Genomic DNA, 15,812 nt, shown 5'->3' on the forward strand with positions numbered 1-15,812 from the left:
CTCTGCAGGTTCCCATCATGGGGTCTGACCATGCCCCAGGGGCAGGACACGCACAGCCATCTATGGGGTGGCCTTGCTGTGATCCCAGCTCACAGAGTGGGATCTCACAGAGAATGTCTTGGGTGAGAAGGAATACAGAAAGCACTTAACCTAGTGCCGAGTCTGCATGAAAGAGTACACAGAAGGAGGTTAGCCCAGTGCAATCGGGAACAGAAGCTGTAACGATACCCAGTTTAGGCCAGAAAGAGCAGCAGAGACCAGTTCGGGGTGGTCCAGGGCCGAGCGGTGGGAGGTGGGATCAGGGACAAGGGTGACAGCCGACGAGGACACTGGCCTGTGTGGGGAGCAGAGGCCGAGGGGTGCCTGACGGCAAAGCCGAGAGGGCCACGAAGCCTCTGCACCTGTCACTGCTGCCCTGTGTCCCTGCCTGGGGACAGCACCGCCCCAGGGGACCGGCAGTCCCAGGATGGCACCAAGGCCCACACCCACCTTCTCAATGTCCTCCAGGGTCCGGTAGTACTTGGCCTCGGTCTCCTGAATCTCCAGCAGGCAGCAGTTTCTCTTGTCGTCCTCGGACATGCCCATCTTCTAAAGGAAGGACACAAGACGTGAGCCGGGTTCCCGCCGGGCCCACCGCCTGCAGACCGCCGAGGCCTGGCTGCCAAGTGGGAAACGGAGGGGCCGGACAGGAGGCAGAAGGGGGCCCGAGCCCTTCCCCTCCTGTTTGCAGATGGGGAAACTGAGGCACAGGGAAGGGATGGGCATGTGCCTGGGGGCTGGCGACAGCTCGAGGAAGGCACGGGGCCTTGTAGAGTCTGGGCTCCCGCTGCCCTCTGTGAATCCTAGCAGACCAAGCACGCTCCAGCCCCCCCCAGCATATACAGCAGGCGTGGCATGGCTTAAAGCACCCACTCTGTGCACAGGGAAAGGCTCTGGCCAGCTCCGAGGACCCATGCCCACCAGCTGAGCGACCTGTGAGGGCCTCTGACAAAGATGCCAATGCCCTGCAGGCCTGGGCCTTCCCAGTGTCCCCTGGCCTCCACTCGGGGTCCTGAGGGAACAGCTCATTGCAGGGGTCACTGGGGACACGTTTCGGGGCAGAGCCTGCTCCCCAGCTCCTATGGGGGGGGGGATGTGGCCAGAGGCGGGATTGACCAGGAGACCGTGTGGCCATAGGGGGTAGAGCCCGCAGATGGGGGAACTGTTCAGAGGCAGCTGTGGATTTCCAGACACCCCCCTTACGTTCCTTTAGGCTGAGCGGGCCAGATCTGTCCCTAAGTGAGGCTCTGGGGAAACAGTGCTGGGCCACGTGACATGCCATTTGGACTCATTCATATCTGCCCTTACGCCATCGTCCTTCATCCAGACGGGGCACATCACCCAGGGGCTTCTTCCCGAGCCCGCTGTCCCACCGGCCGGGGTGCTACACTGCTAATGTAGGGGCTTCAGGGGGATGTTGGGGGCCCACGATCCCCTAAAACTAGGTGCAAAAGTGTAGTGCCTGATGGCATCTCCCTGGGGACAGGGAGGCTTTTCCCAAGAGGTCTGAGACCTTCCCCGAAAGGTGGAGGAAGACGGTGCTGGCAGAACTTACCCCGGGTCCCCTTCCACCTGCCACTTACCTGCATGTATCTGATCTGAACGCATGGAGGAAACAAACCACAGACAGAACCAGTTAGCAGTGCTCGTTATCCGGGCCCTGCTCGGGAGGTGGGGGCAAGCCAACGGCCCCAGGGACACATCACGACCGCCCGCCCGCTCCAGCAGGAGCCTGGCCGGGTGGCGAGGGACAGCACGGGGACCCAGCACGTCGCCAGGGTCTCCCTCACGTGTGGGGAGCGACACCTGCCTTCCCTTGGCTTTATCTTCCTTTGGAAAGGTCTCCATCTACCTTCCACTCAGGCTGTCCAGACAGCTCCAGACATGACCGGGGAGGAAATAAAGCCAGCTGTTTTATCTCAGAGGACGGGCAGGAGGCCCGCCCTGCCAGATCGACAGGACAGCTCGAGGGCAGCAGCACGGAGCGCTGTTCGGACACTAAACAGAGTAGGGCAGGTGGGACGCCAGCTTGTCCCCTCACAGCCCCCCGCGGGTCCTGCAGACAGCCAGGGTCCGGCCAAGTGTGCTTCAGGACCAGGGACAGCAGCAGGCTCTGGGGACGGCCCACTCGGGGGCCTCTCAGGGGCGTCTCCGGCCCGAAGGCAAGGGATCCTCCAGACAAGTGCAAGGGCCATTGCCTTCACTGCTCCCGCTTTACCCACAGGACGCTCGACTTCTAAGGGCTTGGGAGTGAGCTGGCCCCAGACCCAGAATGCTGGCTCGGCTTCTAGGCAAGGCAGAGGACGTCCGTTAGCGGGGCAACGGCTTGGCCTTCCAGCCCCGTGACTGACCTCCCGGGAAGGCTCAGGGGCAGAGCCGCCCCACTGCAAGGCTGTGGGGGGGGGAAAAGGGCAGAATCGGCCCTGGGCAGACCCGGGGTCACAGAGAGAGACCCCTGGTAAAGATGGGGACCCTTCAGACCCTCCAGGGACAGAATGAGAAACCCTTTCTGAAGAGCAGAGTTTGGGGGCTGTGAGGGCCGCAGCCACACTTCTCTGCCTCTCCTGGCGTGAGGCCGGGGGAGGGCAGGCGCCCCCAGTGTGGGAAAGGCCTCTCTGAAAGGCCTTGGAGGGGAGCCGTCGCCCCCGCTTCGTGCCCCCCCCCCCCCACCAACTGGTCACTCCCACACTGGAGGAAAACGCTAAAATCTGCCTTTTGAGAAATTCCTCCCACTTCTTTAGTGAAAGCATCAAAAAGCCTCCACGGTCGGCAACTGGCACCTCGACCAGCCCCCGGGAGCGCGGGGACGCAGGGGGTTGCGGCTGTCCCCTCCAGGGCCCCCCCCGCCCCCATCCCAGCCCTGCGGGACCCCCACCCTCCACACAGCAGCTGCTGGCAATAAATCCGCCCTGCAGCACACTGGTGTCCGAGAAAGTGCTCGCCAGCGCCGGTCGGAAATAAATATCCTCCCACATAAAAGACGCACAGCTGGCTAATTGAGCCAGTGGCGGTCTCCTCGCTCTCCGCACAAAGGCGGAAAATGAGGCGCGCTGTGCACGTCTGAGCATCCAGTCGCTGTGCTCAGACTCCCCGGGCAGGAAGGACTTGGAATCCCGCACACCTCTGGGAGAACTCCGCGACAGTGCCTCCGGGGGGGGGGGGGGGGCTCAGTGGCAGTGGGGTCACACCCCGGTCTCCTAGAACGTTCCGGAGGCAGGACTGGGCCCAAGGAAGGGGAGGAACCCCCGCGGGGGCCGGGAGGTCTCTGGGGCTCCCGCAGTGCCCCCGCCCGACCCCCGGTAGCTGGGAGCGCTGAGAGAGGGGGCTGGGCTGCGGGCGACGGACGGCTTACCATGGGCTGCTGTACCTCCACCTTGATGATGTCCTCGTAGATGTCGTCGCCCTCATCTTCGCACGGGACACAGTCATAGATGTCTTCCCCCAGGTCATGCTCGCTGCGCGGGAGAGAAGCGGGTCAGGCGGGTGGAAGGCAGGTTCCGGGGACGCGGTGCAGGGGGCCTCCCCGGGGTTTCTTGGAGTTTGAACCAGGCAGCACAGAGAGCACCCCCTCGTGCCGTGCCTGCCGTTCTTCTAGAAGGACCTACCGTGATCACACCCCCACTCCTCCACCCTTTGGTCAGTGCTGGGGACTCTTGCCGGAGGAGGCCCGGGGTGAGTCACTGCCTGAAGGGGAATTCTCGCATGGCTCGTCACCCGGAGTGCCCTGCGCTGGGGCCTCTCCCTGGGTCAGCCCAGGTGTGGGGGTCAAGGAGCAGAGCTCGCACCTACCAGGGGGTGCAGAAGCACAGCGAGTGGAGACGGACACGGAGTTTGGGGTGCAGCTTCCCGAACGAGTGCCAGGAAGCCACGACTCACTTTATAATGCAACCGAGCTTCGTTTCAGCGCACGACCGTGCTCTGACTCCCCTCTAACAAGCTGTCCTCCCCCACCTCCCCCACCTCCCAGACTCAGGTCATGGGACACCTCCTCCAGGAGGCCTCCGGGGATTCCCGGCCCCGTCTGTGACCCAGGACCCACCCCCCACCCTCCTCTCATACGAAGTACATCCCTCCCGAGCTCCCGTTATCTTGTAAGTGCCTGAGAGTGAACCTATCTCTTCCCTGGACAAAACCCAACTGCTTAACCCCGTCGGGTCGCCCTTCCTAGTAGGCGGTAGGTGTTCACGCATCGGCAAACGAGCCGGTCCAACCACGTGCGGCGGGGTCACTCTGTCCCAGGGCCAGAGCTGACCGGCCCTTCCGTCGGCTGCCGTGGGGCCTGTCCTCGGGGCAGGTCGTGTTCACAGGCCAGCTCGCCCTGGAAGCCCACTCCATCCCTACCTGTGCCCGACACCGGAGACTCAGAGCCTGGGCTCAGAGCGGCACCTGGCAAAGTTGGCTTCCGGAAGGCACAGAGATCCGGTAAAGCACCTCTCCTCCCCCACGGCACCGGGCGGCCAGAATTCAAGGCGACAGAGGCAACGGCGGGGGACAGAGACAGCAGAAATGACACCCGGCGGCTCGCCGGGTCTCAAACCCGGCTTGTGAATATTAGCTGTCATCGGACAGGCTGGGCGGGCCTGAGTTAGGGAGGCAGCGCCTGTAGTCAGGAAAGGCCTCTGCAGCCAAAGACCCGGGTACCTCCCCCTGAGACTGAGCACGACCAGGCCCACACGTCCGGGCTTCCCTCTGGGGGGCCCAGGGGGCCGTGAATCAGCTCCGGACTAGAGGAGGGTCCCGCGAGCAGCCCATACGCCAGGGAAGGAGCGGAAGCTGGCCGGGGACGGGTCACTTGGGGCTAGACCAGCTAACAGACTCCCTAACTACACCAACAGACACCTGCCCCCTGGTGAGCCCTGCGAGGCCCTTGAAGAACATTTATGCTTTTTAACCTCACAAACCCTGGGAGACAGAGAACACCATGGCCATTTCACAGATGACAGACACACCCTGAGGCCCCGCAGCAGGCTGGGAGGGGAGGGTTCGCCCAGGCGTAGCCTCCCTGCACCCGCGCCACCCCCCCCCCCCCGCCCCGCCGACCCCTGTGTGGGTCTGGATGGCTGCCCCGAGGCCTCACGCAGCAGCACGGTGCTCAGACGGTGACAGAGGCCCTGCTTGGAACCAGCAGGGAGCAAAGCCGGGAAGGGTGCTTGCGACTCACGGGTGAGAACCCACCGACTCCGAGGCCCGTTGCCCTGGGTGGGCCCGGGGAAGGGCCCCTCTCGGAGACACAAATCACCTTCCGTGCCTCTCCAGACTCTGTCCCCAAAGGAAACAGCTCGGGCAGCTGTGCCCGCCAGGTTACTGGGTGTCCAGGCAAGTGCCTGCCCGGGTTCTCTTTGGCGGGCGCCCACCACTCCAGATGTTTGTCGCACAGCAGAGCGAGGCTGGTGACAAAGCCACTGTCGGGAATTCTGACGGCGTGGAACAGAGCAGAGACGGGGAAGCTCGCGGGCTGCTAAATTAGACAAGTTCAAAGGCAGCTGAGGCCATCCATGCCGTCTGGAGACAGACCTCGGCTCTGCTCTGATGGGCTGGGGGAAGGGGGTGGGGGGACCGTGACAGTTAAATACGCTAAGCGCTGATGCAATGATAACAAAGACTGAAAACAGGCCTGGAGAGGGGCCTCGAGGTCACCTGGTTCAGGGACAGCCAGCTGTCAGCACAGGGCTCCCCCTCCTCGGCCCACGTTTGAGGGGGACATCCTGATGGACCCCTGGACTCTCTGTGCCACCTGCTCAGAAGGGAAGACCTCGGCGCAGTCCCACCTCAGATCAGCCACAACCCGAGCTCCAGACGCAATTTCTTCGCTTTCGCCAACGAGCCCAAGGCTGTCTGTGGCAGAGACAAGTGAGCCAGGGTGCATGGCGCCCGGGACCTTGCCAAGACCTTCCGGATCTTCTGGAGGCCATCGTCGCGTTGTGCTGCCTCCCGGCCAGGTGGACCGGTCACCACACTTTCTTTCACCGAGTGACTGATGACATACCAAGCTCTGGAGTCGGCACTGAGGCGCATTCAGAGAAAAACGAGGGCGGATCTACGGATCTCGGAGTGAAGCAGGCGCCAGCCCCATTATGAGCCCTAAGATGAGCGGTAGCATTCTAAGGGGAAAAAGGATGGTGAGGGCGGGGGAAGCTTCCTGCACAGGCTGAACCTGAAGATGCTTTGAGAAGCTGGGTCCCGGAAAACGTGTTTCTCCACCCCTCTCTCCCCTGGCACCTCCTGCAAGCCTGAGCTCACTCGTCCACCCAGGCACACCCCACGTCCACAGGGCACTGCCGTGTTTCAGGCATGGCCGCAACGCCCCACAACGGTTTTCCACCGGGTTTTTGCTACGACTTCCACAGATCAAGACGCATGCTCACCATACCCTGTGACAGATGGATACCGCCGTGTAACCCACACCCGTCCCTTTATAGAACGTTCTCATCTGCCCCGAAAAGTTCCTCCTCTTCCTGATCAGTCCCCTCCCCTTTCCCCGTGACCACCCTTCAGACTACCCTTCCCCAAAGACTAGCCTTTCCTGTTCTCAAACTGGACATCCTTGGCATCCTGTGTTAGGATCACTTTCGCGTCTGGCTTCTTCGCCACCGTCGTCACGTCTCTGCGGATTCATCCATGGTGTTGCTCACACAGAGGCTCATTCCTGTTCATTGCTGAGAACCAGCCACTGTATGAACAACCCACAACTTGTCCTCCACCCACCTTTCGGTGAACGCTTGGGTTGCCTCCAACTTTTAAAAAAAATTTTTTTTAATGTTTATTTTTGAGAGAGAGAGAGAGAGACAGATAGAGTGCAAGCCGGGGAGGGGCAGAGAGAGAGGGAGACACAGAACCCGAATCAGGCTCCAGGCTCTCAGCTGTCAGCACTGAGCCCGACGCGGGGCTGGAACTCATGAACTGTGAGATCATGACCTGAGCCGAAGTTGGACGCTTCACCGACTGAGCCACCCAGGTGCTCCAAAATCTTTGTTTTCTAAGCTGCAAAGCTTATATTTTCTTCTAAGAGCCATATAATTTCAGTGCTTACACTTACAGACCTCTGATCCGGCTCAGATTTTCATGTATGGCATGGGGTAGAAATTGAGGTCCATTTCTCCTCAGGGATACCCGGGAGTTTTCAGGACAATTTGTTGAAAACTTTCTTCTTCCCGCTGGATTCCTTTGACCAAGACCGACTGACCACATGAGTGTGGGTCTACTTTGGAATTTTATAATCTATCCCATCAACCTATTCACCTGTGCTTATGGCGATAGCACTCTGGTTTGATTACTTCTTTTTTTATAGAAAGTCTTGAAACCAGGTGGTTTAAGTTCCCAGCTTTGTTCTTTTATGAGCTTGTTTAAGGCTATTCTAAGGTCCTCTGTATTTCTGTATAAACTTTATAATCATCTTGCCAAAAAAAAATTTAAAAACAAACAAAAACAAACACACACACACACACACACACACACACACACACACACACACACAAAGCCCCCTGGGAAGACAAGCATCTTAACAACATACTCTTCCGATCCATGAACATGGTACATACACTGCCATTTCTTAGGTTTTGTCAACTTCTTTTCCTGCCTCATTCTCTTTCTCTTCTCCTAGGACTCCACTTACACCTCCGTCGGACCCTTCTTTTCTCTGTTACTCAGAGCGTGTTACTTCCACCGAGCGATCTCGCAGTCGGCGACTCCCTCCTCTGCCGTCTGCCACCTTCTGTTAAAGCGGATCCACGGATCGTTCATTTCAGCGATCATGCTTTTCAGTTTTAACGTTTCCACTTGGCCCTTTTCATAGGGCTGTCTATTTCTCTGCTGAGGCTCCCCGTCTGTTCATTCATTTGGCACATATTTTCCTCGAAGTTCCTGACCGTGTTTACAAAATTGCTAATGGTCACATCAGAGTCATCTCAAGGTTGACTTTTTCTTCCTGAATATGACTCTTGTCTGTTTCTTCGCAAGTCTGAGGACTTTTTATTGGACATCAGACCTGACCGATGACCCATTACAGAGGTTCCATTGTTCCTACCTTCCTTCCTTCCTTTTTACTGGAAACCTCAGGGTCTTTCTTGTGTGATGAGATTTAATGGCCAGCTAAGGCTTTCGGTGGATTATTAGATTTGGCGGCTTGGGGCTCCTTTTCTCCTGGGTCCCTCCCTTCCAGCATTTTCCTCCTAATTTTCTGGCCGCTCTACCAGCACCCATGTCTTTCCTCTGACACCTTAAGCCGGCATGACTGCAGCTTTCTACTTGGACCGGGAAGCACCCTTGGGCAAAGCCTACAGGCTCCCCGTTCCCTCCCACAGCGTGCACACCTTGAAGAACCTGGGGTTCCTCCAGGGGAGAGTGACGGGACACAGTTACTTCCCTGTATTCAGAAGGGACAAGATGCCACAGACTAGGGCCCTGGGAATACACCCAGGGCGGTTACCCCAACACACGTCCACTACCAGGTTCTCAGCCTGTTTCCTTTGTCAAAATCAACAAAGAGAAGGAGCATTCATTCATATGGGGACCCCTCTTTCCACACCCCTTCCCATTCACCTCTTCTGATTCACTCAGGGCCCTGCGGCTGAAAACGGGCCCCTGGAAACCCGAGATGAAGAGTGGTACACTTGTGTCTTAACTTGCGACAGAAAAATCTTAAAAATGCAGACACCCTCCCTTGTCTCTGCTGTGCAAAATGTCTGTTACCCAAAGCCTGCTGAAGACTGGGGAAGTGACTTGTCGGTCACCTGACTATACTGGCCTCAGTTTCCCCTCCTCAAAGGGTCCTCATCCTACGGCCGTAGACCACTCACAACCCCACGCTTTCTACATTTACCTTCCTTTCACTTACGAAAACACTCTCCCAAACGCTGTTTAATGCAGGCCAATGAAGGTCCGTGCATATTATCTGAAACCACAAAATAGCGGCATTAGAATGACACTTCAAGCACGCTCCATGTTATGGGAGAAGGGAGGGGAATACACGAAACAGCAAAGTAGAGAGAGGGTTTCTTCTTAATACAAAGTTATGAGGGCACCCGGCTGGCTCAGTCGGCAGAGCACGTGGTTCTTGATCTCGGGATCACGAGTTGGAGCCCCATGTTGGGTACAGAAATTACTTAAATAAACCTTAAACAATTACGAAAGTAAAATCAAACATTTGTTTAACTCGGCAACTAAGAGAAAACACCTATCAGATTCGATTGGTTAAATCAATACCTATCCTAAGACCGATTCTGTGCCAGCAACTTGACGAAGGCATCGACTCTATGACGTGGATCTCACGGTCCAGGTGGGGAGACTGACAGGGCAGCAGTCATGTCTGAGATACAGATGCTTCTAGAATACAGTAGGGGTGACAAGCTCTGCATCCCAACAGTTCAGTTCCTCTGGCCAACACTGGCACGGACATCCCACCATCACCTTGGTTTTTAGCAAAGGCATCGTCTCCAAGAGTGAGTTTCCTAAACAGGGTAGGGTACCAGATTACGAGTCTCAGGCATCTGTTGAAACAGATTCGTTTATGTCATGACCAGCTGGGCCCAGTGCACCTGACGGCCGTGGCTGTCGGAGGGGAGGAAAAGGAAACGACAGATGGGGGGTTGGGGAATGGGCGGCAGAAGGTCCCCCGATTGTCGGAGTGTCCGGCACGTAGAGCCGCCCGTGGGAGGACCCTGGCCTCTGTTCTCTGGTGACACCACTCCCTGAGTGTCTGGCTATGACCCAGGGCCTGCACACGGTCCCATGGGGGAGGGGGCCTCCCACCTGGGCCCGGAGCACTTGACCCAGCCCCAGCCCAACTGCCCCCAGTCCTGCAAAAGCCGGAAACGCCTTGCGCATCAGCAGAGGGCCATTCCACCGAGCTCCGATTGGCTTTCGTTCCGACTGTACCTTAATTCTCTGCGCATCGGCCCCTCGGGCCAACAGAGACGCACCTTGTGGAGGTTGTAAGTTACCAGAGGCTACACTTCATGGAAAAACTCAGCGTCCCTGTCACACCGGACTGTGTGGCTAACAGCACTCGATCAGCACTGGACAAGAGCCGACAGGTCCCCGCCTCCTCAGGCCAGACAGGTGCACACCAGGTCTCCCTACTCAAGTTGGGAACCTGACTCTCACTGGTCCGCCCTCCACACACCCCCTCCCCGACCCCGAGGTGAAGCAGTCATGGCTCTGTCACTCTGGGCAGGAGAGCCTAAGCCTCAGTTTCCCCATCCGTGAAGTAGGAATAACCCCACCCCTCGTTGGAAGGATCAACCACGATGCAAATGGCTAGCTGAGGTCTAGCATCCAGCCGGTGCTCGGTAGGCGGTGGCTGCGGCCTGCCTGCCTCTGCAGGGGGTGGGAGGGGAGGTTGGACGGGCCTGTATTCGGCACAGGGGCCCGCACTCCATGAACAGACGCCATCGGCATTAAAGACGCCCAGGTTTTGAAACACAGAGGTGCGGGGTCCAGACCCCAGGCATCAGTGCTGACCTGGGCCTCACGGGTTTCAGAGATGGCCCTTCTCTGCCCCCGCACCTACGAGCGAGCCCAAGGACGGTGTGAATGGGGCGGGTGGGGGGGAGATCCTGGACCAAGTCGGAAAGGGCAGGTGAGCCTCGGGGCCCCACGCCCCAGAGAGACCTGCCCGGTTCCCCTCGACCTCCCCGGCCCCCACCCCGCCGGGGCCAGTGACCTGCACCCCCCGCCCCCTCCCGGTCTCCCCTCTCCCCTCCCCCCATCTTTTTGCTCTGCAGTTTTCCAGCGGGCAGCTGCTCTGACAGATGCTAAATCCCGGCAATTATTTTCGTCCTCACAATGGCCCGCGGCCCCTCCCGCCTCAGACCCCGGGGTCTGGCCCCCAAAGCCCGGCCCGCCCGCCCCGATTTTGTTACAGAAAGTCAGCTGCTCCGAGAGGCCCCCGCCGCCCCCGCCGCCTGAGGAAAATCAAAGAACAGCGAACAAACTCTCCGCCATCCGCCCCGGGCGAGCCCGCGTGTTTATGCGGACATAAAACACTGTTGACAGGCGCGGAGGTGCGCCAGCCCCGGGCGGTCTGATGCTGGGAAGCAGGGACCCCGAGCCACCCTTAACTTGTTACTTGGAAATCGAATCGGACACTTCCTGACCCCGGTTTGCGCCGGGCAGCAGAGAGAGGGGGCCTCCGAGCTGTGGGCTGCACGGCTGCTTGTAGGGACAGACAGACAGACAGACAAGGGACCAGACGCTGCTCCCACGCGAGGAAGGCCGGCCTACATGCCTCCGGCAGACCCTCACCCCAACCTGCGTGGGAGACGCTGCCGTTCCCACAGGTGGGGAAGCCAGGGCCCAGAGAGGGCAAGACAGTCCCCCAAGGTTGCCAAGCCACGTGGGAGCACACGAAGACGAGACCACGGCTCCCAGGCTCCCAGGGGAAGCCCAGTTCACCAGCACCGTGCTCTCTACCGAAGCTCTCTCTCTTTTCCAGGGATGCAAAAGCATCCCCACCCCCTGAGCTGGGTCATAAGGGGAAGCCAGAGGAAGGTCCCGGGCCACAGCAGCAGATGGCTCAGGGTTTCAATCCCCACTTTGCTCATGTCAAGTGTGCTGTGTGACCACAGCCAAGTCACCTACCGTCTCTGAGCCTTCATCTCTTCAACTGCAGAATGGGGGCAGGACCACCCACTTTGCAGTGTTGTGAAAGACCAGGGCCTAGCACTTGGGGACTGCGCTCCGGTCCCCAGAGCGGAAAGAGCAAAGGCTCGGGACCTCCCCCACTACCACCCGGCACGTTCTCTGTGCCAGCGTGCAGGGCTCAGGTCAAGCTGCCCGCCCTTGAAGGGGAGCTCGCTTCCAGGGGTGGGGGACAAACACGGGGAGGCCACGACAACACAGTGACAAAGAAATCCTGGTGTGGTTTTTAATCTTCTAGGGAAGAAGGACTTCATTCAGCCGAGTAAAGTCAGGGTGGCTTCTCGGAGGAGGTGACCTCTAGGCTGGGTTTTGTGGGATGCAGTTTTGTAATCGGGGACAGCAGGTACCTCCACACGACAGGACTTTTCGTGATGCGATCCGGGATGTCAGGCCTATTCGTTGTGTCAGGCACGATTGAACACAAGAGACATAATGTCAAAGAGACCTAGTCTTTAATACTCATGGCGTCCCAGAAGACACTATCAAGAAAGTGATTGAGAAAGGCCCTTGTTAGACAGAAGGGGAACCTCTCCTTCCGGCCAAGCCCAGCTGGTCCCTGCTTCCTTCTGGGACCAAGCTGAATATTCACATCTCGAAAGCTTTCCTTCTGCACTGGCCTCCCCACCTGCAGAGACTGTTAAATCAGGCCACGGAAGCGCTATGACCGCCTTGGTCCTGAAAAGACCGGGCCTAATGAGGTATTAAAAACAGAAATTCACAGAAGCCTGTGTTCTATCCGCTCGCCTGCATACATGAATCTCTAGCAGGGCAGGGTGGCAACGGGGCAGCTGGGCGGCACTCACTGATAAGGGCCCCCCGGCCCGCTTCAGCACAGAGCATGAGCAGACTTCTTTCCCGCAGTGCTGGGGTCGGGGAGCAGGGCTGCAAGGCCACCGAAGGCCCAGGCCACCAGGGCAGCTCAGGCCCGTGCACGGAGAGAGCGAGGTGTTCCGGGGGCAGAGCAGGAAACCCCAGAGCTGCGGGGAGCACGGCGCTGGGCGGCCAGTCTCGCCAGCTGTGGCCAGTCGTCTCCGTCACCAGAATGACAGGAAGGTACTGGAGCCTGTTTACCGGGCAGGGCTCAGACGGACTGCCCTCTGCCCAGCTCTGGAAGGGCTGGGGTGGGGGTGGGGGGGCATCAGGCGGCTTGTCCAGACCACAGGGGCAGGAGAGAGAGGCCAGGGCCCCAGGGCTGCCTGCCCCACCACCGGGCCACACATTCAGACAGGGTGACTTTGGGGACAAGACTGCCAGCCCTCAATTCCTAAGTGACAGACGGACACAGCTGAGACCCAGATGCTCCCAGGACCCTGGCCCAACATGAGGCGGTAACCAGCCCGGTGGGGGTGGGGGAAGGTTTCCTAAATCACACGCCAGCAAATCCTACGCTCCCTCCCTCAAGGTGTACTTCCAGCAACACCTCCTCCAAGAAGCCCTCCCAGGGTCCCGGGCCCCGTGGACGGAACCTGGATAGCTCGGCAGGAGTCACAAGAGCAGGTCCAAGGCGGGCTCTGTCAGACGGCCCTGGGGCAGAGAGGGCGGTGAGGCCCGTGGCCCTCGGGGTCGGACCTGGTTCAAGCTCTGCTCTTTAGTCGCTGCATTCGGGCACCTTTGCCCTTCTCTGCGTCCAGAGGGAAGGCTCCAGGACCCACCCGCGGGGCTCTGCGTGGGAACAGACCCGGCGTGTACCCCAGGGATGATGGCTTCGCACCCTCCACTTGGCCGGGCCTCACGGAGCTCGCAGGAGCACGGGGAGACCCTCCGCAGGGTCTGAGGCGCCACGTGCTGCCCAGGAGACCCCGGCTGGGGCCGCACGTGCCCGGCACACAGTTGTGCAAAGGAAGCCCGAACGGCCAGGTGAGAGGAGGCTCGGCCGGCACGGAAGGCGGCCTTGTCGCAAGAGGGCTGTGCCCGGCTGTCACCGCCTCCCCAGCCCAGAGCCAGGGCACTGAGTTCTGGAAGGTGCCCTGGGGCAGTGAGACACCTGCACAGACCCTCCCGCCCGCCCCCGCCCTCGTCCCCTCCAGCCAGGCTCCTGTTGTGAGCCTAAGGACGGCGGCCTCCCAGGATGACCTAGGAGGGCGTCCACCCTGGGGGGGCTTTGCCTCGACCTCCTCCAGACTGTGGGGCTGTTCTTCCGGGTCCTCCACAGGGGACAGGGGCTGGGGAGGGGCTGCCCGACAGGGCTGGGGGCTGCTATTTGTTTTTAACGGGACTGTTCCTACATAGTCTGTTTCCAAGCTTGTCCCCTCTGGAAAAGCCATCCTCTGGGGTGAACAGCAGACGTCCCCAAGCCTGCGCCCCCACCCCCGACACAAGGTGGGCGTCCCCACACGTGCAGGTCTGTCCACGAGACACGGAACTTTCACGCAGGTGGCTTGAACGTCCGTGAACTGGGGACAGGTTTCGAATAAGCTTTCTTCGTGGCTGGGAGAGGCGGACGGGCGAGGACGGAGGGTGGGGATGCGCTGTCACTCGGGTGAAGGTCACGGTCGGGCACAGCGACTGTTCTCATCCCCTGCCCACAAGGGGCACCTGAGGGTGGGGCAGGAGAAGCACAGCGTCTGCCCCCCACCCCTGTGCGCCCCACCTTCCTCCCGAGGACGGGGAAAGCCCCCGCTGCAAAAGACATCCTCGTGTCATTGAAGGAGCATCAACTTGGGACATGCCTACATTTTACGCATCTTAAAAAATTACCCCAGGGGCATCGGGCGGGGGGGGAGGGGGGGGAGCTCAGGCGGTTGAGCGTCCGACTGTTCATTTCGGCTCAGGTCATGATCTCGTGGTCTATGAGTTCGAGCCCCGCATCAGGCTCTGTGCTGATGGCTCAGAGCCTGGAACCTGCTTCGGATTCTGTGTCTCCCTCTCTCTCTGCCTCTCCCCTGCTTGTACTCTGTCTCTCTCTCAAAAATAAATAAGTTGACATTAAAAAAAATTATCCCAATGATGCCAACATGACACGTTGAAAGCCGCAAAGTGATTTTAGGATTCGGCAAAGCACGCAGCTATACATTTTCGGGTAAATTCTGTCCCTACGCCACAGTTACATTTGTTTACGTCTGCAAGTCACTACCACCCCCAGGGAAGCAACGAGGGGCTGAGCACGGGGGGTCCTCGGTCACAGAGCCGTGGCTCCTTCGGGCTCCAACGGACCCGGACACCAGCCGGCTGCTTTCACCTCTGAGGTGGGGAAACTGAGGCCCTGAGAAGGATTGAACGTGTCCCAAGTAAGATGGAACAGCGCCTTTGCTGCTCCTCTAGGGCTGGAACGAGCAGAGGCTCGCCAACACGGCGGGAGTCAACGGCACCAAGTCACTGGGGCAACGGAGTCCCCTGGAAAGGACAGGGAAAGTCACCGAGCGAAGCCAGAGCCCGGTCCCGAGTCCCAGGGGACAGCAGAGAAGGAGCCCAGGCCCCGCACTGGTGATCTCTCCGAGCTCCTGTCCCAGGGGCTCAGGAGGTGGCCGGCACGGGTGGGAGGACAGCCCTTCCACTGGGAGCCCGCACATGTCAGGGCACCTCGGCCTCACCCTCCCGCACATCTCCCGGGTGGCTGGCCCGCCATCTGTCACCGTGGGGCTTGACAGGCCGTCCCTGCCTCCCACCCCCACTCCCTCAGGTAGGGCCGCTGAGCAGAACCGGGATGTCCTGTGGCTGTGACCCAGCCACACCCCCCCCGCCTCCTTTGGGCCAAGAAAACCCTCCACACACTCCTAGTCCCAAAGCGCAGGGAACGTGTACTTCCAAATCCCAAAGGTGCCATGTCCAAATGTGGGGCGGGGGACCCCGAGAGCACAGCCCCCAGCCCCGCGGTCAGTAATGGCGCCCCGGGAGCTGGAAACAGGCCATTTGAGTGGCAACGTTTTGTGTTAATTTTTGCAACCAGCTGCTCTATCGTGTGATTATACATTATTCAGGGATCTCGAAAGTGAGCTTGGAGCGCTTGAGAGCACGACGACCGTCCATCCAGACGTGGGGAGGGCTCCGCACAGGCTCCTGGAACCACGTGCTGGATCCGCGAGGGGTCCAGCTGGGCTCCCAGGGGCCACCGGCCACACGTGGCTGCGAGCTCACAGACGTGGCCCCGTAAACTGAGCTGTGCCGTCAGCGTCTAACACGCACCAGCCTGGACTTTG

The 15,812-nt window shown here is 59.6% G+C and overlaps 1 protein-coding gene across 5 annotated transcripts in view; it reads right to left on the reverse strand.

Moving 5' to 3' along the window:
* The window catches only part of VAV2 (vav guanine nucleotide exchange factor 2), a 164,295-nt gene that overhangs the window by 37,739 nt on the left and 110,744 nt on the right, over positions 1-15,812 (reverse strand). For 4 of the 5 annotated variants that reach the window (XM_047093803.1, XM_047093801.1, XM_047093807.1 and 1 more), the window contains exons 5-6: positions 3,392-3,494; positions 490-588 (exon numbers count right to left, since the gene is read on the reverse strand). In XM_047093803.1, coding sequence (XP_046949759.1) covers positions 490-588; positions 3,392-3,494 — 202 coding nt within the window. The remainder of the gene's footprint in view (positions 1-489; positions 589-3,391; positions 3,495-15,812) is intronic. The other variant, XM_047093802.1, reaches the window with a different exon arrangement.

The sequence above is a fragment of the Lynx rufus genome, unplaced genomic scaffold (assembly GCF_022079265.1).
Source record: "Lynx rufus isolate CCGP_SWC_20201006 ecotype Redwood Valley unplaced genomic scaffold, mLynRuf1.p SCAF_36, whole genome shotgun sequence".
In the NCBI taxonomy this organism is placed as follows: Eukaryota; Metazoa; Chordata; class Mammalia; order Carnivora; family Felidae; genus Lynx; species Lynx rufus.